The 22,732-nt window shown below is 44.7% G+C and overlaps 1 protein-coding gene across 2 annotated transcripts in view; it reads right to left on the reverse strand.

Annotated features, from left to right (window-relative positions):
- Window positions 1-3,207: 3,207 nt before the first annotated feature.
- PROSER2 (proline and serine rich 2) overlaps window positions 3,208-22,732 on the reverse strand; it is a 32,930-nt gene continuing 13,405 nt past the window's right edge. For both annotated transcript variants that reach the window (XM_087968828.1, XM_087968827.1), the window contains exons 2-4: window positions 13,104-13,346; window positions 6,287-6,515; window positions 3,208-5,459 (exon numbers count right to left, since the gene is read on the reverse strand). In XM_087968828.1, the coding sequence (XP_087824954.1) occupies window positions 4,492-5,459; window positions 6,287-6,515; window positions 13,104-13,238 (1,332 nt within the window). In that variant the 5' untranslated portion in view covers window positions 13,239-13,346 and the 3' untranslated portion in view covers window positions 3,208-4,491. The remainder of the gene's footprint in view (window positions 5,460-6,286; window positions 6,516-13,103; window positions 13,347-22,732) is intronic.

Below are 22,732 nucleotides of genomic sequence, written 5' to 3' on the forward strand. Positions count from 1 at the left end.
GCAGGATTATAGCACTGGAAACACAAGATGGCCTCCTTTTGGTGCAATTTTAGGTCATTTTGCAAGGTTTTGGAGGAAGGGGGGGTTAAGTGTTCGAATAGCAGGTGGTTACATCTGAATGAACCCCCAATCCCATCGGGATCTTTAATCCTCCAAATAATTCCCTCAAACAGGTTGAAAATATGCAGGCAACTGATTTTACTAGATGGGCTTTTAGGATTTAGGCCCTAGCCCCACCCATTCTGTTCTTTTGGCCCCTCCCCTTTCAAGGTAGGGCTGCTAGGCTGGGCTGATTCCTGAAGGTTGCTATAGTATAGAACTTTTCCTGGGAGGTTAGATGACATTCATGTGAGGGACCCATCCAATAACATCAGATCTGCTTGAGAGTTTTTCGTAGACGCATTGCAGAGTCAGTTTGGTCTAGTGATAAGGCTAGAAGCCAGCAGATTGTGAGTTCTAATCCTGTCCTTATGTATGAAAGCTGGTTGGGTAACATTGGACCAATCACCAGGAGACGGTGAGTTCTAATCCTGTCCTTATGTATGAAAACTGGTTGGGTGACATTGGACCAATCATCAGGAGACGGTGAGTTCTAATCCTGTCCTTATGCATGAAAGCTGGTTGGGTAACATTGGACCAATCACCAGGAGACGGTGAGTTCTAATCCTGTCCTTATGTATGAAAACTGGTTGGGTGACATTGGACCAATCACCAGGAGACGGTGAGTTCTAATCCTGTCCTTATGCATGAAAGCTGGTTGGGTAACATTGGACCAATCACCAGGAGACGGTGAGTTCTAATCCTGTCCTTATGTATGAAAACTGGTTGGGTGACATTGGACCAATCATCAGGAGACAGTGAGTTCTAGTCCTGCCTTAGGTATGAAAGTCAGACTTTGGGCCAGTCACCTCACAGGATGGTTGTTGTTGTGGGGAAAATAGGAGGAGGAACAATTATTGTGTGTTTGCTGCCTTGAGTTATTTATAGAAATAATATCGAAAGGAAAGAAAAAAGGAAAGGAAAGAGGAAGGAAGAAAGGAATGAAGGAAGGAGGGAGGGAGGGAGGGAAGGAAATATTGAAAGAATGTGGATTTTCTTATTTTTTCCAGCTTGCTGAATAAACTGGAATTTGAATTTCTACTGGATTGGATTGGGATGATGAGCCAAATGTGTTCCTGAGGAGAGTGAGGGTGCCAGGATCCCCACCAAAATTTTCCAAAGGCTGTGGGAAAACACATGTTCCCCCCCTCCCAAGCTGTGACTGAAGTCACAGCTGGAGCATTAAGCCGGCACAAAAACGGGAAGCCATCAGTGCCACAGGCTTCATCTTCTGCTAGCTCTGCCTTTTCGGACAAATGCAGCTCGGATGAAAGGAAAAATATGCTGCTTCAACAAAGCCTACTTAGGAGAGAGAGGTCATGTTCTTGAAAGTTAATGAATTTAAGGAACAGTCAAGCGGAAGGATTATGTCGGTGGCTCAGTTTTCAAGCTGTAGCATTTGCTGCCGGAAATCAGACCATGTTGTTACATGTTTCCTCATAAAAGCTTTAAATATTATACCTAATTTCCTTTGGGCTGAAATGGAGGTGTCTCATGCTCAATTTGTCATCAAGTTAATTCTCCCTTGTTTAAAAGTATGACTGATAATAGGGGTAGTTTTTTTTTTTCATATTGCGAAATATACAATATAGCTCCTGTTCTTAAGGTGCCTGGAAGGTCATGTGACAGAGCCCAGGTAGGCCGTTTTCACCTTCCTGGTGTAGAAAGTTAGCACCCACCCCTCTCCTAGAAGAATGAAACATTCTAGGAAATATTAAAAAGGCAGAATATTATATTTCCCTGGATGAAGAAAAGGAGAAACATACAGGAGGCTCAAGGAAAGCCTCCGGAGCCCAGGGAGGGTGAAAACAGCCCCCACACCCACCCAGCAACCAGGCAGAGAACCAGTTGCTAAATTTTTTTGAAGCCCACCCCTGATTGTACAGGTAGACCTCGGCTTGCAACAGTTCATAAACAGTTCATAAAAAAATAAAAATTTAGTGACTGTTCGAAGTTACAATGGCCCTGAAAAGTGACTTATGACCATTTTTTCACACAACCGTTTCAGCATCCCCGCAGTCACAGGATCAAAAGACACTGAGCAAGTGACTCATATTTATGACAGTTGTGGTGTTCTGGGGTCATGGGATTCCCCTTGGGCAAACTTCGGATGAGCAAAGTCAGTGGGGAAGCCAGATTCACTTAACAACCGTGTTACTAATTTAACACCTGCAGTGAATCGTTGAACGAGAAAGGCTGTAAAAAAATGGGGCAAAACTTATCAAATGTCTCACTTAACAGCGGAAATGCTGGGCTCCATTGTGGTCGTAAGAAGAGGACTACCTGTATAGGCAAGGTGTGGGGGGGGGGCGAAGAGATGTATTTTTGGATTTGCAACCCCATGTAACCTTGCAATACAGTGAGTGTCATGCCCCTGTTGGAGACTGACTCCAAGGGAGAGGAGGAACAGCCGACAGGGAGTGGAAGTGTGACTCTGGAGGTTGTGGAGGAGGCTGGGGAAGGGCAGAGGCCGTCTGGGCAGTCAGAAGAAGACCCAGGCCCATCCCCTCTCCATCCTAGGGCACGCAGGGAGGAGAGGATAAGGGAGAGGCGTGAATGGTGTGTTCTATGGGGGAGGAAAGGGCCTTGATCCTCTTCATGGGCTGTAGCTGTGAGTAGTGTAAAAGGACGGACATGCATATGGGCCAGTGCTGGAAACAAAAGCATGGAAAAATATCTCTAGTCTGTCATTCCTATCTGAGTTTGCCGTCCTTCCCAGTGTGTGTTTCGATCTCTGTGGACGTCTTCAAGCCCTTATCTTGCCTGGTTCCCTTAATTGCTTCAGTGTGGTTTGTGTTGTTGTTTACTCTTTATAATTTATAGGCATTTTTAGTTTAAACGGCATTTCCTCCTTTTCATAACTGCTTGTGAGGGAGTTTTTTTGTCTCCGGTCAGAGATATTTGGAGCTTTGAAGCAAAGTGAAGGAATAAAAGGGGCTTCACCTATTTTTGTGACTGTGTTTATTTTGTATCCCACCCTGGGTCATCACAGTAAGTCCTTCTGGATGTGCTTCTTGTTCAGAACTATCTTGCAAGGCTGATGCAACCCTAGGAGAAATTTCATAAAGGCAATTTTCCAAGCATCCCAACAGAAGTATCATGAGACGGTTCTGGCAACAGAAGGATATTTATTCTATTGAAATCACAGGCAATGCTATTGCTTCATCATGAGGTCAACAGGACTCGCTTACTCTGGATTCACAGGCCGTCGTCACACCACTTCGACTTAAAGAGGGCTTGAGATGAAACAAGAATTCACAGCGTTATTGCTACAGGACAGCTTAACCAAAAGGATCCGATAGGGAAGGAGGGCATCGGGTCCCAGAAAAGGCTCTGTTTCTTATCACGCAGGACAATTTCTGGGCTTCCTACCTTCCAGAGCTACTCACTGGAGTAAGAGAGCTGGGACTGCACCCCCAAATTCCATAATGTCAGAACTGCCACCAAACATGCCAGACGTAGGCTGCTGCTGGTTCTCACCGGTTCAGCGAACCGGTAATTAAGATTCTGCGCAATTCGGCGAACCGGCAAATCCCACCACTGGCTGGGCCCAGCCCCCACTCATTTTTTGGCCTGTTTTTCAGGCCATTTTTCAACTGTTTTTTGGGGGGCTACCAGTTCTCCAGAACTGGTCAGAACCTGCTGAATACCACTTCTGTAGAGTATCCTGTATTAGACATGGTAGAGGAAAAAGCAGGTCATCATATGCTTCAACGTGAAGCCTCGGGGGTCAGAAAAATGGGGCGCCCAAGATTTCAACCCAGACTTATGACATATTGGGGTCCCCCCCCCATCGTTTTTACACAACTGATTTTCAGCAGCACAGAGACCGCAAAGCTACAGGAAATGGAACACTGGATGAAACGGAATCTTTTGTCAAATCTAGTAGGCTCGATATTCTTCAAGCTATCAACCAAACTGGAAAAGTTTGCTACAATCTCACCAGTTACTCTACAAAAGGAATGATCTGCAGTCTGTGTGTGGTGTTAAACCTTTGTGATAGCAGGTTTATTACGAATTTAAGCTGTCCGATATGTGGGGATATATACATTTATCCTTATAGAATTCCTTAACACAGTCCTCTTGGGATCTTCCGGGTTTTATCCAAGGGATTCTCTGATGTACTTGGCCAGGGACACAAAGATGGCTTATACACAAACTACCCATTGACTTTCATTTAAAGCTTGACACTCACTTTCACACGGGCTTTTATGAAATGCCTTGAAGACTGATAAGCACAGTGAGTTCATGTCAAGGACATCCATCCCAAATGCCAGCAGAGAGCAATAGAGTTCCAAACACTTCCTTAGCCTGCATGGTAAATAGAATGGATTTCATTGGAATCTGTCTTCGGGCACATAATGTTCTCTAGATGTTCTCCTCCATCCACTATTATTTCAGAAGTCCCAGTTTTCGTAAAGCCTCCCTTCGGGCTTCTTCTGTTGATCCACGGCTGGAAAATTGCACTGTGACACCCTTGGATTGGAGTCCTGCAGTTTTGGGCAGCGAGCTCAACTTTCTCTGCATGTCAAAGATGAGGTCTTGTTGAGGTTGTCCAGAAATACTTGGCCAAGCAGACTTGCTATCTACAAGATCAGCCTCTGGCTTGACAGTCATGGTTTTGTTTGGGGTGGGTAACAAATTAGGATCCTTTTTCATGATTTCATGGATGTTTTGATAACCATCTGGTGTGCCGCATCCTTGTTCGGGCCTCTCGCCCTTTATGGAAAGGACGTTGAGAGGGTGGATGAGGTGGGCCCGGGCAAGAGTTTTCTCAACCAGGCTTAAACTACTCAAGGGTTCATGGCCCATGGACTCAGAAGGTAAATCATGAAGGGGCAAGCTTTGGCTGGGGCCCAGTAGTCCACGCTTCTGCAGCCTCTCTCCCAACTCATTTAATAGCAGGGCTGAAGCGTTGACATTGGCCAACACTTGCGCCTTGCGCTGTTGAACGTTGACGGCTGCCTTGGAGATGATTTTGCTGAATTCCCGCTCACTGGCATTGGTGAAGCTGATGTTGCTCGGGAACCTCTGGGGTTTGGGAGCAGCTGGGGGTGGGGCACAAGGCTTGACCTGCTCCCCACTGCATAGGGTGGAGGAAGTGGAGATGGTCCTCCCCTCCTTGGCGTTTCTTTCCTTTGTCTGCTGCTCAGACAATTTCTCGGCAATCAACAGCGGTGTGGGGATGGAGTGAAGGAGCTTTGGATGTAGTATAGTGGGTTGAGCAGGATACGTCTCACCGACAGGCAACGGGGGTGGTGAAGGTGGCGTTGGCTGAAGAGAAACTGGATGAACATCTTCCTTTGATGGTTCAACATCCTCCAGCTTTGGCTCATCCAGTTTCCAAGTTTCCTCTGATGCTAGGAAGAAAAAGAAAGAAAAATACCCATTAGATCTGTTTTAGAAGTTATGTGGAATGGTCCATAGGTCTACGGAAATTCTCAGTCATCCAGGTCGTGATTGTCCCAAAGCAGAGGTGGTATTCAGCAGGTTCTGAGCAGTTCTGGAGAACTGGTAGCGGAAATTTTGAGTGGTTCAGAGAACCTGCAAATACCACCTCTGACTGGCCCCGCCCCCATCTATTCTCTGCCTCCCGAGTCCCAGCTGATCAGCTGGGTCTTCTTTTGTTGCCGTGAGCGGAGAACGGAGCTGGAAAGCAGGTTAGTGGGGTGGGAAGGGAATGGAGATTTTGCAGTAACCTTCCCCTGCCATGCCCACCAAGCCACACCACGCCCACCAAGCCACGCACACAGAACCAGTAGTAAAATTTTTTGAATCCTACCACTTCCCAAAAGGACAACTGGAGTTTCTTGGTTTTTCCCCCCCTTGGAAACGTTTTGCTTCTCATCCAAGAAGTTTCTTCTTGGGAGTCAGAACTGAAGATGTTTCTTGGGTGAGAAGCGAAACATTTTTAAGGGAAAAACAACAACAGTCCAGCTACCTTTTGGAAATGCACCTTGGTGGAATGGCCTAGTACTTGCAAAAAAAAAAAGGCAGCTGTGCCCTGTCTTATCAACAACAGATTAAGACCACCCTAAAACCCACTCCAAAATATTTTCTAGCTTTTTTTTAAAAAACAAAACATCCCTATGATATGACTCCAAACTGCAACCATACTAGTTCTGCGACCTTTTCTGAAAAGTGGGTTCCTTAAATTCAATCTGAGGATATAATCATTTCACTTTACCTGGTTCTGTGCTGTTCTTTGGTGCTGACGGGACCAATTCTATGAGCTCTTCAGACCCTGAATGGTTCGGTGTGTTTTCTTCTACCAGCTTTAGAGAATGGCAGAAGACACCACTGTCATGCAAGCCTTGTTCCTCCACATCGTCATTCAAGGAATCAATAGTTTCTTCGAAAAACAGGAGGACATCCTTTTCTTCGTGAGTTAGATCTTTCAACCATTCATCTTCATCCTAAGATTTAACCACAAAGGCAAACTCAGGTGTTGTTGTATACTAGAAGGTACAGATCATCCTCGACTTCTGTTCTGACCCAAGCCTTGTTCAAATTCAAATTAAACAAACACAAACTGTGAATAAAAGCAAACCTTTAATGCGGCGCTAGGAATTCAGTGCATTCCCAGCCAAGAAACATTTAATCCTAATTGTCCGATATCAAAAGCAAGTCCTTTCAAGATTGCAAAAGGCTGCCAAGAACAGAAGACTAATTACTGATTAAATATCCACTGACAGAAATTTCAAAAACAAACCAGAGTAAGCGGGGCTTCAACGAGGACTATGAGTCTAAAGAACTTCTTTGCTTCCTGCAAAGAACACATCCCCGAGGGCTGGTTTTTATCCATCACCTTCCAGCCTTACTCCCGAGTTGCCCTTGCTGCTTCAGCTGCTCTTTTCTTTGGGAAGCCCCTGCGCACATGCGCACAGGCTCCCTGGGGTCTTCTGCGTCACTTCTGCCAGACTCCACAAGCTCTGAAGGCAGCACCCCACTCTCCAATAGTCCTGGCCCCATCCCTGCATCACACGCAGGCCCCTCATCCGAGTCCTCGCTATCAGAGATCTCTGCTGTCCGCACCTTCTGCCAACGAACCACAACAACTTCCAACAGTTCATTTAGTGACCATTCAAAGGTACAACAGCACTGAAAAAAAGTTGACTGAGGACCATTTTTCACACTTATGACCACTGCAGCATCTCCATAGTCACGTGATCAAAATTCAGATTTTTTTTTGTTCTTGAGTGTAGTGTGTTATGCAAAGTCAAGTCAAGTGAAATGGCATGAAAGGGGTGAGGAAATGCTCGTTTCTGTTAGTGTTGGGCTCCATAAACAAAGTAAGACATGTTGTGATTCTTCCAAGAAGATTTCTGTATTGGTCCTCACCCACAGACAAATCTTGCCAAACTAAAGCATGCTAACACCCAGGAGTGGGCTGCTACCGGTTCTCCCTGGTTCGGGTGAACCGGTACCGAACCGGTAGCTAATTTTATGGCCGGTTCAGTGAACTGGCAAATCTCACCCCTGGCTGGCCCCAGTCACCCCTCTCCTCCCCATCCAAGAGTCCCCCCACAGCCCATTTTGGATCCCAGGTAAGTTCAGGGACTTCATGGAGGTTCAGGAAGGGTAAAACACAGATGTCCTGGAACCTCCCAGAGGCTTGAGGAAAGTCTCCGGAGCCCAGGGAGGGCGAAAAACAGACCTCCTGGAAGTTTGGGAATGCCCGAAATGGATCCATTTCTGGCTTCCAGAGAGCCTCCAGAGCCTGGGGAGGCAGTTTTTGCTCTCCCAGAGGCTTGAGGAAAGCCTCCGGAGCCCAGGGAGGGCGAAAAACAGGCCTCCTGGAAGTTCAGGAATGCCAGAAATGGGCCTGTTTCTGGCTTCCGGAGCCTGGGGAGGCCGTTTTCGTCCTCCTGGAGGCTTGAGGGAAGCCTCTGGAGCCAAGGGAGTGCAAAAATGGCCCCTCTTGTCGTAGTGCAGGAGGCTGGCTAGGCCACGCCCACCATGGACACGCCCACCCAGCAACTGGGCGGAGAACCGGTTGCTAAAATTTTTGAAGCCCACCCCTGCTAACACCCCCATAAAAGCATATCTCTGGGAACTATTCGGGAGGAGCTCTCTTTGCCCTCATTCTTTCACACAAACTACCTGAACTGAGTTGTCCCTTCCTCCTCTGGAATGCAGCCCCTCCCTCTTGGGAATCCAGACTACATTCCATCACAGGTTCTTGGCTTCTCAAAAGGATTTGCTTAATGATCCTGAGACTAGAAAGATTGATTAAGGAAGCCTCTGGCCTGATTTTGTAGAACTTTTCTTAATGTAACTTAAATAATGATCTCCTGTAGTTTTTCCTGTGCATACAGCAAGTTTTTTTCACTAGTCTATCAGATAATTTGGATTTTCCCCCCCAAAGTAGCTATTCTCCAAAACTTCAATTTCCAGAAATTCTCCCCCATCATGGTCATTCTAAATCTTTTGAAATCAGAAAAACCGCATATTGGGAAGGTGTCCAAACTGGAAAAGATTGATTTGACCTCGTATTAGAGATATTCCATTGGCTGCTACTGAAAGGAAACTGCAATACATTTGAATTTGTGCTGTAGCTTTTTTTTTTTTTTTTTTTTGAGATGGGAGGGGAGGGGAGAAGGCGTCAAATTTATCACCAGAAATCACTTAATTGCTGCTGAAACAGTACACCACAGCAACTTGCTAAGTGCTGCGCACAATTATATTGTTTCCACCCTGCCTTAAAACTCATACAAATAAAGCCCTTAACACAATTTATCCAAGTACAACATCCAAAAGAGCAACTTAATTATAGAATTACAAGACTGGGTGAACCAGCTTTTCTGTCTTGGCAGGAGAGAGCTTTCGTTTGGCAGTAGCAATTTGAGACAAAGTACCCAAAAATAACCATCACATCCCAAGCAAAGCCTTAAAAGCAATTTTAAGAAGATTGCCAGAAGAAGAGACAGATGAAGAGACAGCTTAGAAGAGGGGTCAGCAACCACATTCAATTCTGAAGCTGACCGGAAGTCTCGTTCCCCCACCATAAGAGTCTCCTCCTAATGTGGCCTCCTTTTTCCTCTACCTGTCCTAACCAAAAGCCCTATCAATTATGGAGCTGGCAGGGAGCTGCAGCGGAGGGATGAAAGAGCCAAATGCTGCTCCGGAGCCACAGGTTGCTGACTCCTGGCTTAAAATCACCTCTTGTTTTGCAGAAGAATAAAGTTATTGAAAACCTAGAACCACCCAATTTAGAGAGTGGCAGCCCAGAACCACTCTTATTTTGGATGAAGGGGCAAATCTATACAGTCTAAATGACATTTGTTTATTTGAAGAATGTAGATAATGCCCGCAGCCCCAAACCACCGATTTTATAGAGAAATGGGGACATCCTCAACTTAGAACTGCCCCTATTTTGGATGAAGGGACAGGAACAAACTGCCTAGGACCACACCTGTCCAACGGAAGGAAAATAAATCCAGAAAGTCTAAAAGACACTTGTTTCACAGAAGAAAGCAGACAATGCTCACAGCCTAGAACCACCTGTTTTATAGAGGAATGGGGACCTTATCCTCAGCCTAGAACCACCCCTATTTTGGATGACGGGGCAGGAACGGTGTCAACTCTGAAGTTGGCCTGAACGAGGCCATTTTCTAGCTTCAGCATTGCCACACTGGAGCTGAGGGTTACGGACAGGGGAGTAGAGATAGAGGGAGTTTGTGGCCAAAACAAAATACTGTTTGTTGGGAACCAAGGACATTGCCACAGGTGGTCGGAGAGAAGTGGGGTGACATTACCAGGCAACCGGACAACATGATGATTGGGCCATATAACTGACTGTTTGGGGAAGAGGAAGAACTTTTTAACTTGGTGAAAACTGTGGGAATATTCAGAGTCAGTTTTCACTAGCCTGTGCCAGTATGGTATTTCCAATGAATCAGTTCTTTGAAGAATCTCCCTGCCTTGCGGTCCTATATATTTTGGGAATATTACTTGGAACCCTGACAAATGGACTGTCCAGACCACATCTGTTTATGAGATGCAAGAGGCAGATCCAGAAAGGCTAAAGAACACTTGTTTTACAGAAGAAATCAGATAATACTGACAGCCTAGGATCACCTGTTTTATGGAGGAATAGGAACAATACCCTTAGCCTAGAACCACCCGTTTTCCAGATGAACAGGCAAGTAACTGTACTGTTTACGCTCTTCAGACAAAATGTGGAAGAAAAATAATCTAGAGAAAATAGCTATGGGCCAAGAGTGCCCATAGCACAGGACTGCTGCAGATCAGACTGTTCAATTTTGAAATCTAGTTTGTAGCACGGCAGGCAAAATGATGTGCTTGCATTTGGTCTGTCGAGGGCCCCAAGCGACCACAGCCAACTTGGACGCTCAGTGCTTACATGCTTATTAGGCAGGTTGAAGCATCACCCAGCCCTCCTTATGTCAATCAATGAAGTCATCCGAAAACACCAAAAGCCAAAGAGTAAATTAGGCACCACAGAGTAAGGAAGGAAGCCGGATGATATACGAATGGTGCAATTTGTGTAGCTCCCAGCAATATCCTCAGCTTTCTGTGCGCACACTTAAGGATGAAACAGACACGACGATGCAGCTAAACTGATAATTAAATGCACAGAGCGAGAATCAGCTCCGCTTTGACGTCAAACGTTTTTGCTCAAATGCTCCGGGACTTACAGGCCAAGTATGACACATAGAGATTCTCCCAAGCTGAGGTCTTTATTGTTTCACACCTACAGACAGACTCTTGCCAAACTGAAGCAGCTTATTATTCTGCACTGAGCATATACAGGTGAACCTCGACTTACAACAGCGTCCTTAGTGTCTGTTTGAAATTACAACAGCAGTGAAAAAGTGACTTATGACCGTTTTTCAATCTTACAACTGCTGCAGCATCCCCAACAATTAAAGTTCAGACGTTTGCCAACTGACTCGTATTTAGGACGGTTGCAGTGTTGCCTTTCGTGAAGTTTTGACAAGCAAAGTCATTGGGGAAGCTGAACAACCGTGTTAATAACTTAACAACGGCAAGGGTTCATTTAACAACGGTGGCCAGAAAGGTCGTAAAATGAGGGGAAACTCACTTAACAACTGTCTTGCTTAGGAACAGAAATTTTGGACTCAATTGTGGTTGTAAGCCGAGGACCACCTATGCTTTGGGAACTATTAGGGAAGAGCTGTCTTCAACCCTCTTTCTCTCACGTATAATACCTGGGCTGAGTTGCCTCTAACTCCTGTGGAATGCATTCCCTCCCTCCTGGGAATCCGCCTCCTCCTTACATTGCATCACAATCCCTCTCTTAGAAAGCCCTTATCAGCTTGTGAAATCTCATATTACATCAAAAGATACTCCGGCCATGTCACCTTTGCTAGAGACAGGTTGTGCTACTCTTGCATTATTCCTCATGTTGCAACGGTTTGATCATGTTTACCCATGGGTAAATGTCTGGAAAGGGCTTTAAGAAGGCATCCAAAGCTTTCTGGAGAGGAAGGATTGAGAGAAGCGGGAGAGAAAATATGGTTCTGGGGCTGTTGCACACACTTTCTGTAGTTCAAGAAGTTGAGATAGCTCTCCTTTTGAGCTATCTCGCTGCTCCCAAGAAGGAATACTTTCCCCATCGTCTTGGAAACTTGACCAGGGGACTGTTAGATTGGGAGAAGATTCGTTCATTCATTCATTCATTCATTCATTCATTCATTCATTCATTCATTCATTCATTCATTCATTCATTCATTCATTCATTCATTCTATCCCATCTTTATTGTTTTTATACATAACTCAAGGCAGAAAACATACAGAATACTCCTTTCCTCCTCCTATTTTCCCCACAACAACCACCCTGTGAGGTGGGTTAGGCTGAGGGAGAGAGACTGGCCCAAAGTCACCCAGCTGGCTTTCATGCCTAAGGCGGGACTAGAACTCACCATCTCCTGGTGATTGGCCCAAAGTCACCCAACTGGCTTTCAGGCCTAAGGCGGGACTAGAACTCACCATCTCCTGGTGATTGGCCCAAAGTCACCCAGCTGGCTTTCATGCCTAAGGCGGGACTAGAACTCACCATCTCCTGGTGATTGGCCCAAAGTCACCCAACTGGCTTTCAGGCCTAAGGCGGGACTAGAACTCACCATCTCCAGGTGATTGGCTCAAAGTCACCCAATTGGCTTTCATGCCTAAGGTGGGACTAGAATTCACTGATTGGCCCAAAATCATCCAGTCAGCTTTCGTGATTACGGTGGGAACAGAATTTATTGTCTCCTGGTGATTGGCCCAAGTCACCGAGCCGCCTTTGGGCCAATCAGCATAAAACTGTGAGTTCTAGTCCCACCTTAGGCATGAAAGCCAACTGGGTGACTTTGGATCAGTTACTTTCTCTCAGCCAATCCATTTCACAGGATTGCTCTTGGGGGAAAACAAGAAAAAGAAGGAGTATTTCTTATATATGCATGTTGCTTTGAGCTACTTAAAAAGAGTTAAAGGTGGATAGAAATCTAGTAAATCGTAAAATGGGATGCAGTGGCTCAGTGGCTAAGACGCTGAGCTTGTCAATCAGAAAGGTCGGCAGTTCGATGGCTCGAATCCCTAGTGCCGCGTAACGGAGTGAGCTCCCGTTACTTGTCCCAGCTTCTGCCAACCTAGCAGTTCGAAAGCATGTAAAAAAATGCAAGTAGGAAAATAGGGACCCCTTTGGTGGGAAAGTAACAGCGTTCCGTGCGCCTTCGGCGTTTAGTCATGCCGGCCACATGACCACCAGAGACGTCTTCTGACAGCACTGGCTCTTCAGGCTTTGTAAGGGAGATGAGTACCGCCCCCTAGAGCCGGAAATGACTAGTACGTAGATGCGAGGGGAATCTTTTACCTTTACCTTTAAAAGGTATTTTTTTTTTCAAAGCAAGGCCACCAATAAGATAAATTATCCACAAGGTGTCATTCCTTTGTCCAAGGACTGCAACCCCCCAGCTACACACTCTAGCTGTACAATATAAAAATTAAAAGGTTCTTCTTATTTCCAGACCACTTACCAAAATTGAGTGTTTTTGATCTGTGAGTGCTTTTCCACTCTCAAGAGGATGTGGTTTTTCCAAGTTTCCAAACTGGACCTCCGAAGGAATTTCATATCCCATTCCTGAGTAGTCTGACACCATGTTTCTTGGCATCTCACCTAGAAAATGTGTCCTTTTTTGTAAGGTTGCCTCTTTCTCATACAATGTGAAACACTTAGGAATCTCGACCGGAGATTTTCAATAGTTTTTCTCCCAACCGTTCTGCAAAAAAAGAGAGAGAGAGAGAGAGAGAGAGACAGAGACAGACAGAGAGACAGAGACAGAGACAGAGAAGGAAGAGGAGAAAAAGGTCATTAAATTGAAAACAAAACTCCCAATTTGTATTATTCTGAAATGAAATTATGAATGACTTTAATAGAGTATTGTGAGGCACACAGATCAACAAACTATATTTCTTTCCCCTCTGGATGCTCCTCCATCTGATTTAACTCACAGACACATATATTAAACAACAGACAGAGATATCCCTGAAGGTTTTTTTTTTTTTTTAATAATTGTGCTCTGCAGACATTCAGATTCAATCAGCAATCCTGTTTTATTAGCAATGCTCTATTTACCTCAACAGATGCTTGAAGCATTCAATGAATATTATGAACTTATTAATTTAATAACTTGCTCAGAATGCAGGGATGGAGTAAAATGTAGAACGGAAGATATTGGTTTAGGCTTCCTAACAGCAAAGCAGTAGAAGGGAAACTAATGACCAAGTTTCAATAATTTGTAAAGGTTGGAGAACAATGGCATGTTACAACCAAGGTACCAGTGGAAGGAGTTAACCCCAAAGTGTCTTCCATCCCTGGAAGCCAAAACAGCCAAAAACAGATAACAATCACATGATCATCATCTTCAAGTGTGCAGCTGTAACTATCCTCTTGACTTTAGGAACTGTGGATGGTGTTGGTTAGCCCACATTTGAGGGTTTGTAATGTAAGAATTGATTGGGATGCGGTGGCTCAGCGGCTAAGACGCTGAGCTTGTCGATTGAAAGGTCAGACATTCGGCGGTTTGAATCCATCACGCCACGTAACGGGGTGAGCTCCCGTTACTTGTCCCAGCTTCTGCCAACCTAGCAGTTTGAAAGCATGGAAAAATGCAAGAAGAAAAATAGGGACCACTTTGGTGGGAAGATAAAAGCGTTCCATGCACCTTTGGCTTTTAGTCATTCTGGCCACAAGACCATGGAGACGTTTTTGGACAGTGCTGGCTCTTCAGCTTTGTAATGGAGATGAGCATTGCCCCCTAGAGTCAGGAATGACTAACACATACGTTGAGGGGAACCTTTACCGTTACCCAGGTGTTCTGTCCCACCTGTATCCACAGATGAAACTTCAAGTTATATAGTTCAAATACTTTACGTAAACAAAACCAGAGACAGAAGATTCAATTGCTCTGTTATCACAGTCCTTTGGCGATCCTCCTAGAATCTGTCCGCAATTCTGTATAGTTGTCACAACGCAGTAGTCAGACGCAAATCTTTCCAAGGCAAAACTCACTTTGTTTCCAGCAAAGATTTCAAAGTCATGCACTCCCTTATATCCTCTAAGAAAGGGCGTGTCAGTCTCATTAATTAATCCTTTGCCGGACGTCTCTTTTCTAATTGAGATTGACGTCTCAATCTTCTCCTAGTTCTGGCATCCAGCCAGCATCCGGCAGTTTCATCTCCGCTTGAAACCTCTGACACACTTTCCTGATTAACAGTTAACACCTGAGGTTTAATTAGGGAAGTAGTTTCAGGGGAGAGAGTGGCCTCTGAATCTTCCAATAAATCAGGTTCATCTCTCAAACCCAACTCCTCTCCCTCTACTTGACTCCCCTCCAAGTCACTTAATAATGCAGGCTCGAATCTCAGTGCCAGATCTTCTTCCTCGCTCGAACCCACATCTGCTGACTGATCAGGTTCAAGTCTCGGAGTCACAACACCCAGGGGTGGGATTCAAATTTTTTAACAACCGGTTCTGTGGGCGTGACTTAGTTGGTGGGCGTGGCTTGGTGGTCACGTGACTGGGTGGACATAGCTTGGTGGTCATGTTATTGGCTGGGTGTGGCCAACTCAATATCACTCACATCAAGGCACACATCTCCTCGCCTGGCCTCTTGTGAGGATGCTGCAACAGTCGTAAGTGTGAAAAATGGTCATAAGTCACTTTTTTCAGTGCCATTGTAACTTTGAATGACTATTTAAAGTTAAAATGGCACAATGGTTTAAAGTTACAACTCCACACAAGCAAAGTACCAGCAAAGGAGGGAAAAAAACTCCAGAGAAGTTCCTGAGACAGGAAGTCTAGTCCTGCCAAGAATGTAATAAGGGTTAACGGAGAGGCAGTTTCTATAAGCAACACCAGAATGTTTCTTTCCTGCCTTCCTTACAGGATTAGCCCAGTAATTTCTTCTAACAACTGGTTCTCCAAACTGCTTAGAATGTTAACAACTGGTTCTAGAGAATAGGTGCGAACTGATAGAATCCCATCCTTGCCGGTACCTTTAATGTAACAATTTGTGACATTCTGTGTTGTTCTCAAAAAAAGAAGGGTTATTTTAATGAATTGAATGGCATTGATCAACTGGCAAGTAGCTGCGTTCTAGGCTAGCTTCAGCTCTTATCTTCCAGGACAGCCCATGTAAAGTGACTTTCAGTCTAGTTTTAGTTTAATTGATAGGTGACAACTGACAACTTTTATAACTCCCATTCATGAATAGGCACAGCTGGAAGATCCACCAAAGTTGGCCAAAGACTTTCCTTCCATGGCGTCTACCTACTGCTCCAACTGGAGTCACAAGTCCAGAAGAACCTCAGAATGAGACGTCTTTAATTTGATTTACCTGGAAAAAAGCTATCAACAGTGCCCATTTTGTAGAGATCAGGAAGGGATTGTGTTTGATAGTGTTGCTTTTCAGTGGCTGCACTGTTCTTTGAAATGACATCTGGTTGGCTTCTACCAGCCCTTCAAGATAGGTTGGTCAAGAAACAGTCTCCACAAGTAACATTGGAACTCTACTTTATGGATACAAACTCTAGTAACCAAATCTTGAAATCCTGACCATACCAAAGAGAGTCAAGACATTAACTGGCCTGAGTTTCTTTCAGGGGTGGGATTCTACCAGTTCATACCTATTTGCTAGAACCGGTTGTTAACATTCAAGCAGTTCGGAAAACCAGTTGTTAGAAGAAATTACTGGCCTAATCCTGTAAGGAAGGCAGGAAGGAAACATTCTGGTGTTGCTTACAGAAACTGCCTCTCCGTTAACCCTTATTACATTCTTGGTAGGACTAGACTTCCGGTCTCAGGAACATCTCTGGAGTGTTTTTCCCCTCCTTTGCTGGTACTTTGCTTGTGTGGAGTGACCATTGAAAGTTACAATGGCACTGAAAAAGTGACTTATGACCATTTTTCACACTTACGACTGTTGCAGCACCCCCACAGTCATGAGAGGACAGGCGAGGAGATGCGTGCCTTGATGTGATATTGAGTTGGCCATACCCAGCCAATAACATGACCACCAGGCACATGACCACCAAGCCACGCCCACCACCTAAGCCACACCCACAGAACCGGTTGTTAAAAATTTTGAATCCCACCCCTGGTTTCTTTCTAACATTTTCTTCTGACTTGGTCTTAAATCTTTGGCTAAATGCGGTGGCACAATTTCTCTGAGATCATCTCTGTGGCTCTCTGCACCCTGACCATCTTTTGGAAACTGCTCAAAGCAAATCCCTTTCTCGAAGGCCTCCAGGTCCATCTTGGTTTGCTTATCACTGGATTTGGTTAATTTAACTTTCTGTTGCCTCGCCATTCCGTTTGTGTAACTTTTGTTTAAATATTTTTGGTTTGTTGTATAGCGTTCTTTACATATCTGGATCTCTAAACTGCCAAGAGTTTGTAGGAATGCGGCAATCTGTGAATGTAATTTAATACCGCAATAACAAAATAACAGTGTTAGAAGGGACCTTGGAGGTCATCTGGTCCAACCTCCTGCTCAGGCAGGACAGCCTATATAATTTCAGATAAATGTTTGTCTAGGGGGCCGTTTCTGCTCCCAGAAGACTCCTCTGGGCCTCAGCAAGGAGAATCCCGACACAGCTGATCGTATGAACAGCGGATTGTCGGAAGGGAAGAAAAGAAAGAATCACCTTAAGGGGCAAGCATCAGGCTGGCAGGGCAAGCGAGCCAGCGGCAACTAGGCGACTGGGTCGGGGGCGTGGCCAGCCAGAACTTACTACCGGTTTGGCAAGCCATGCCAAATCCTTGCTACCGGTTTGCCCGATCCAGTACAAACCAGCTGAATACCACCACTGCTCTGGGCTAAGTGGATAAAATGGGTTAGGACTTGGAGAGGAGACTATTAGGCGGTTTCGTGGTTGGAAACTAGCTTAGAAAGTTAAAGATCCATCCATTTATTCAGCCAGGTGACCCAGAAATGCATGCTGTCTTTGTGTGTTGGTTCTGTTCATCATTAAACCATCTTTCCAATCACCCTCCATGTTGTTTTCCAGCATCTTTCTCCCAGCTTGGAACCGAACCAGATGGATTTTCCTTCCAACATTGGGATGATGGGAAATCGTACCCTTGAAGCTTCATGAATAAAAGCTATCAGATTGAAACACTACCTCAAACCAGAACAATTTGTACTGAAGCACTTTTTTTTTCTTTTTTCTTTGCAATAAACAGCAACTGGGCAAAGACAAAACTCTAACCAGCCACACATCATAGCATTTCACAACCAGGAAACTCAACCTATATGAAAGTGGATAATCAAAACAAAAGTCTGCTTTGTTTGTAGTTAATTAATGCCTTCCAACCAGAGAGATTACAATAGATGCAATATATGCCCAAGAGATAAGAAGAGTTGATAGTTAAGGGATTGATTTCTGTATGTTTATTTTCTCGCTGGTTGATTGCAACACTTTGATTATGACTTACAAATTTGAAATAAGCCCTCACAAACCTGAAGTCGCCAATAAAACCTGCATTTCTAGGGCAGTCACCTAAAATTAAACATTTCTTAAGGTTTTCAGGTGTTGTTAAAACTGGAGAATAAGACAAGTAAAGGAGAAGGACCTCATTAAAAAAAAAAAAGATAAATGTGGAACACCTGAACAAAAAGGAGCGAAGGAAAAGACATTTCCTACCCAAGAATTCATCTATTCAACAACGGATTTCTAGGGCAGGATGCTTTTGACGTTTTGGGGCTTTTAATCTCGGCCGCCATTTATAGATATTTTATTATGTTGTGTTTGCTTGTGATGATTTTAGCTCTCATTAACTGCCCAGGGTCCAGATTTGGACATGAGCAGCCATAGAAATGGAAAGAAATTGAGAGAAATAAACCCCGTGTCCTTAAAAAATAGCTGGCCAGTATTTTGACCAATAGAAACACCCACCTTAAACCAAAAAACCCAGAAGGTATTTGCTGACTGGTAAACACAAGGCAGAGCAGGGCTGGGGTATAAACCACACTTTGGACCCCAGAAAAGCAGGAGAGGGGAAAAAAAAATAAGCAAAGAGAATCTTATCTTTTCAATGCTCTTTTTCTGCGACCCGCTTTCCCAACCTGGGCCAGGCGCTCTCTGTTTTGAAGGAAAAGGTGTAATCTTTTCCCCCCTGACTTCAGCTGTCTATCCTATCCCTGCTGTCTTGCTAAAACAGTTTATCAAGAGTAAACAAGCTACTTGCAAGAGGCCTTGGTGTACCAGAGTTCAGAAATAACATGATTGATCGCCCTGCTATTGCATGAAGCATAAAGGGGAGAGAGGGCAGGAACGATTTGATCGCCTACTTGTTGCATGAAAAAGGGGGGAGGGAGGATTCTAGTCTATTCCACCTAAAAAATAAATAAATAAATAATTACAGGGAAGTGGAAGGAAGGGAAGGAGGGAGGGAGAGAGAGAAGAAGAAGAAGAAGAAAGAGAAAGAAAGAAAGTTGGGTGAGAAAGAAGGGAGGAAGGGAGGGAGGGGACAAAGAAAGAAAGTTGGGTGACAAGGAAAGGAGGGAGGGGGGGGGGCAAGGGAGGACAGGAGAAAAAGGGAGGGAGGGAGGGAGGGAAAGAAAGATAGACAGAGACAGGTGACAAGAGGGAGGGAGGGAAGGAGGAAGGAAGGAAGAAAGGAAGGAAGGAGAAAGAAAGGAGGGAAAGACAGAAAGACAGACAGACAGACAGACAGAAAGAAAGAAAGAAAGAAAGAGAAAGAAAGAAAGAAAGAAAGAAAGAAAGAAAGAAAGAAAGAAAGAAAGCTGACAAGGAAGGGAGGGAGGGAGGGAAGGAGGGAGGGAGGAAGGGAGGGCAGGTGAAAAAGGAGGAAGGGAAAGAAAGAGATTAATGGGTGACAAGGAAGGAAAGAAGGAAGGGAGAAAGGGAGGGAGGGAGGAGGGAGGACAGGAGAAAAAGAAAGGGAAAGACAGACAGACATAAAGAAAGAAAGAAAGAAAGAAAGAAAGAAAGAAAGAAAGAAAGAAAGAAAGAAAGAAGAAAGAAAAAGAAAGAAAGAAAGAAAGAAAGAAAGAAAGAAAGAAAGAAAGAAAGAAAGAAAGAAAGAAAGAAAGAAAGAAAGAAAGGTGACAAGGAAGGGAGGGAGGAGGGAGGGAGGAAGGGAGGACAGGAGAAAAAGAGAGGGAGGGAGGGAAAGAAAGAGATTGATGGGTGACAAGGAAGGAAGGAAGGAAAGAAGGAAAGGAGAAAGGGAGGGAGGGAGGGAGGAGGGAGGACAGGAGAAAAAGAAAGGGAGGGAAAGAAAGGCAGAAAGACAAACAGAAAGAGAGAGAGAGAGAGAGAGAGAGAGAGAGAGAAAGAGAAAAGAGAATTTCAGAACACCCATATTTAGCTCATATAGTAAGTGAATTCTCATAAGGGACATAGCAAATTCCTGACTTCCATCTGGAATCATCGGCATGATACTCAAGGGCATGTATAGGCCTTTGGGAAACATTCTTTGAGGTCTACTCGACCTGGCTTTTAAAATAAATTATTATTTATTAAAGAATAAAAAGCAATGTTATTAACATTTGTGCAATCGGTTTAAAAAATTGGGAACGCAGCAAGTGGTATATAAAGCAGGGCCTCTCCTCATTCAGATAAATCCATCGGCATGAAGCCCCCCCGCCCTTAGGAACAATTCTCCATCCATAGGGATTATTTTATAAGAGGGACCACTACAGTATACAGGCTGACATTTCAAAATGTCCTCCTCGCCCCACAAGCTAAAAGAAGTCTGATGGTCTGCGGCTTGGACCAAGGATGCTAAATTCTCCTCACAAAGACATGAAGGTTATCTGTGAATTATCAGCTCTCCCTCTCATTATAACCCAGCTCACAGAAGGCTATGAGGGATGAAACCAGGGGTGGACTTCAAAATTTTTAGCAATGGGTTCTCTATGTCAGATTTAGAAGCCATATTGAGATCCGATACTCCCACGCTGTCACATTTGAGCCTGGGGAAGTGGGAGGAGGGAGGGATTTTTTTGGAGTATATCTAGTTAGACATAATAACATTCTTTTTCTGATTCAAGGTCAGGTTGTGTGGCGCATAAGTGAGAGGAAATCTTAACTTGGGACGGATGGTGATTGGGCACGTGATGTGATGATGGGTGCAGGGGGTGGATGTGTAGTTTTTATTACTTATTGTAAGGAAGCTCAGAACTTTCAGATTCAGGATTCCACAGTTGTGCCAGTTACTATCCAAAATAAAAGGAACCCTTGAGAAGATGTCTGTCTCGGAGTTATCGGGCGGAATGGAGGGTAGCTGGAATGCTCTGCCCAGTTGCTGGGTTGGTGTGGCCACGGTGGGCATGGCCTAGTCAGCCTCCTGCACCGGCGGGGGACACTTTTGCCCTCCCCGGGCTCTGGAGGCTTTCCTTTAGCCTCCTGGAGGGTGAAAACGGCCTGTCCGGGCTCCGAAGGCTCTCTGGAAGACGGAAATGGGTCCATTTCTGGCCTTCCCGAACTCCGGGAGGCCCATTTTTCACCCTCCCCGAGCCTCTGCGCGCGCCTGTACTCCTACCTGCCTCCAAAACGAGCCGCGTGGAAATTCCTGGGAGGGGAGAGGAGGGATAGGCGGGGCCAGCCAGGAGTGGGATTTGGGGGAGGGGTTTCTCAGAACTGCACAGAATCTTAGCTAGGGGCTCTCCCGAACCCTTGCAAACCCCCAGCAGCCCACCCCTGGATGAAACACACCATGTAGGATCTCCAGCTTACAATGGTTCATTTAGTGACCGTTCAAAAGTTACGATGGCTCTGAAAAAAAAGGTTGACCGTTGCAGTGTCCCTATGGTCACATAATCTAATTTCAGACGCTCATCAACTGACTCACATTTATGACGGTTGCAGTGCCCTGAGGTCATGTGATTCCCTTTGGCGACCTTCTAACAAGCAAAGGTGATGGGAAAGCCGGATTCACTTAACAACCATGTCATTAACTTAACAACTGCAGGGATTCACTTAACAACGGTGGCAAGGAAGTTCGTAAAATCGGGCACCAATCACATGTCTCACCTAACAACAGGAATGTTAAAACTCAGTTGTGGTCGTAACTCAAGGTCTACCTGTACAGATCTCCACAGAAGCAAGATCCAGATGTTACCAACTTCTCTTTCTACTTTGAATTTGGAGGTTCCACCTCTTCCTCCCTTCTGGCTAGTTTATAAGAGGATGTTTCCTAATCATTAGGAATAATAGTTAGCACCATTCTTCTATTCATTTAACATGGATCTCCTGACTGGGATGGCCATTAGTGTATTCTATTTAGTTTGGAGTTCCAAAATTACAGAGATACAGATAATCAGAGTTGAAAGGGACCTTGTAGGTCATCTAGTCCAACCCCCTGCCTAAGCAGGACACTCTACACCATTTCTGACAAATGTCAGTCCAATCTCTTCTTGAAAGTCTCAAGTGATGATGCTCCCACAACTTTCAAAGGCAACTTCTGTTCCATGGGTTGATTGCCATGTCAGAAAAATTATCCTTATTTCCAGGTTGAATCTCTCCTTGTTCAGTTTCCATCCATTATTCCTTGTCTGGCCTACAGTCTCTTTAGAAAATAGCTTGACCCCTTCATCCTCTCTGCGGCAACTCCTCAAATATTGGAACATTGCTATCATGTCTCCCCTGGTCCTTCTCTTCCCTAGACTAACCATGCCCAGTTCCTGCAACCATTCTTCGTATGTTTTAGCCTCCAGTCCCCTCATCATCCTGGTTGCTCTTCTCTTCACTCTTTCTAGAGTCTCAACATCTTTTTTATAGTGTGATGACCAAAACTGGATGCAGTACTCTAGGTATAGTCTTACTAAGGATTTATAGAGTGGTATTAGTACCTCACAAAGAAAATTACTCTGTTTGGTTTTCAAACCATGTTCTTTGCCGACCTAACTGAGAAGACCACGACAAACCCACAAAGTTATGGACTTTATGGTTGGAGAGATTACTCCAACATTACATTTTAAAGTCACAAGGTAGCCTCTGCCTCAAGGCTTAACTTCTGTCATGCCAGAAGCATGAACAGCATATATTAATTATCAGTAAACCACAAATTTTTGGAGACCAGTAATTTAATTTTAACTGGCCATCATACTTTGAGTTGAGATCAAGCACCGTGACA

This window comes from Notechis scutatus, chromosome 6, assembly GCF_049901735.1.
Source record: "Notechis scutatus isolate UNSWTSFEM ecotype Mainland chromosome 6, rNotScu1.2, whole genome shotgun sequence".
In the NCBI taxonomy this organism is placed as follows: Eukaryota; Metazoa; Chordata; class Lepidosauria; order Squamata; family Elapidae; genus Notechis; species Notechis scutatus.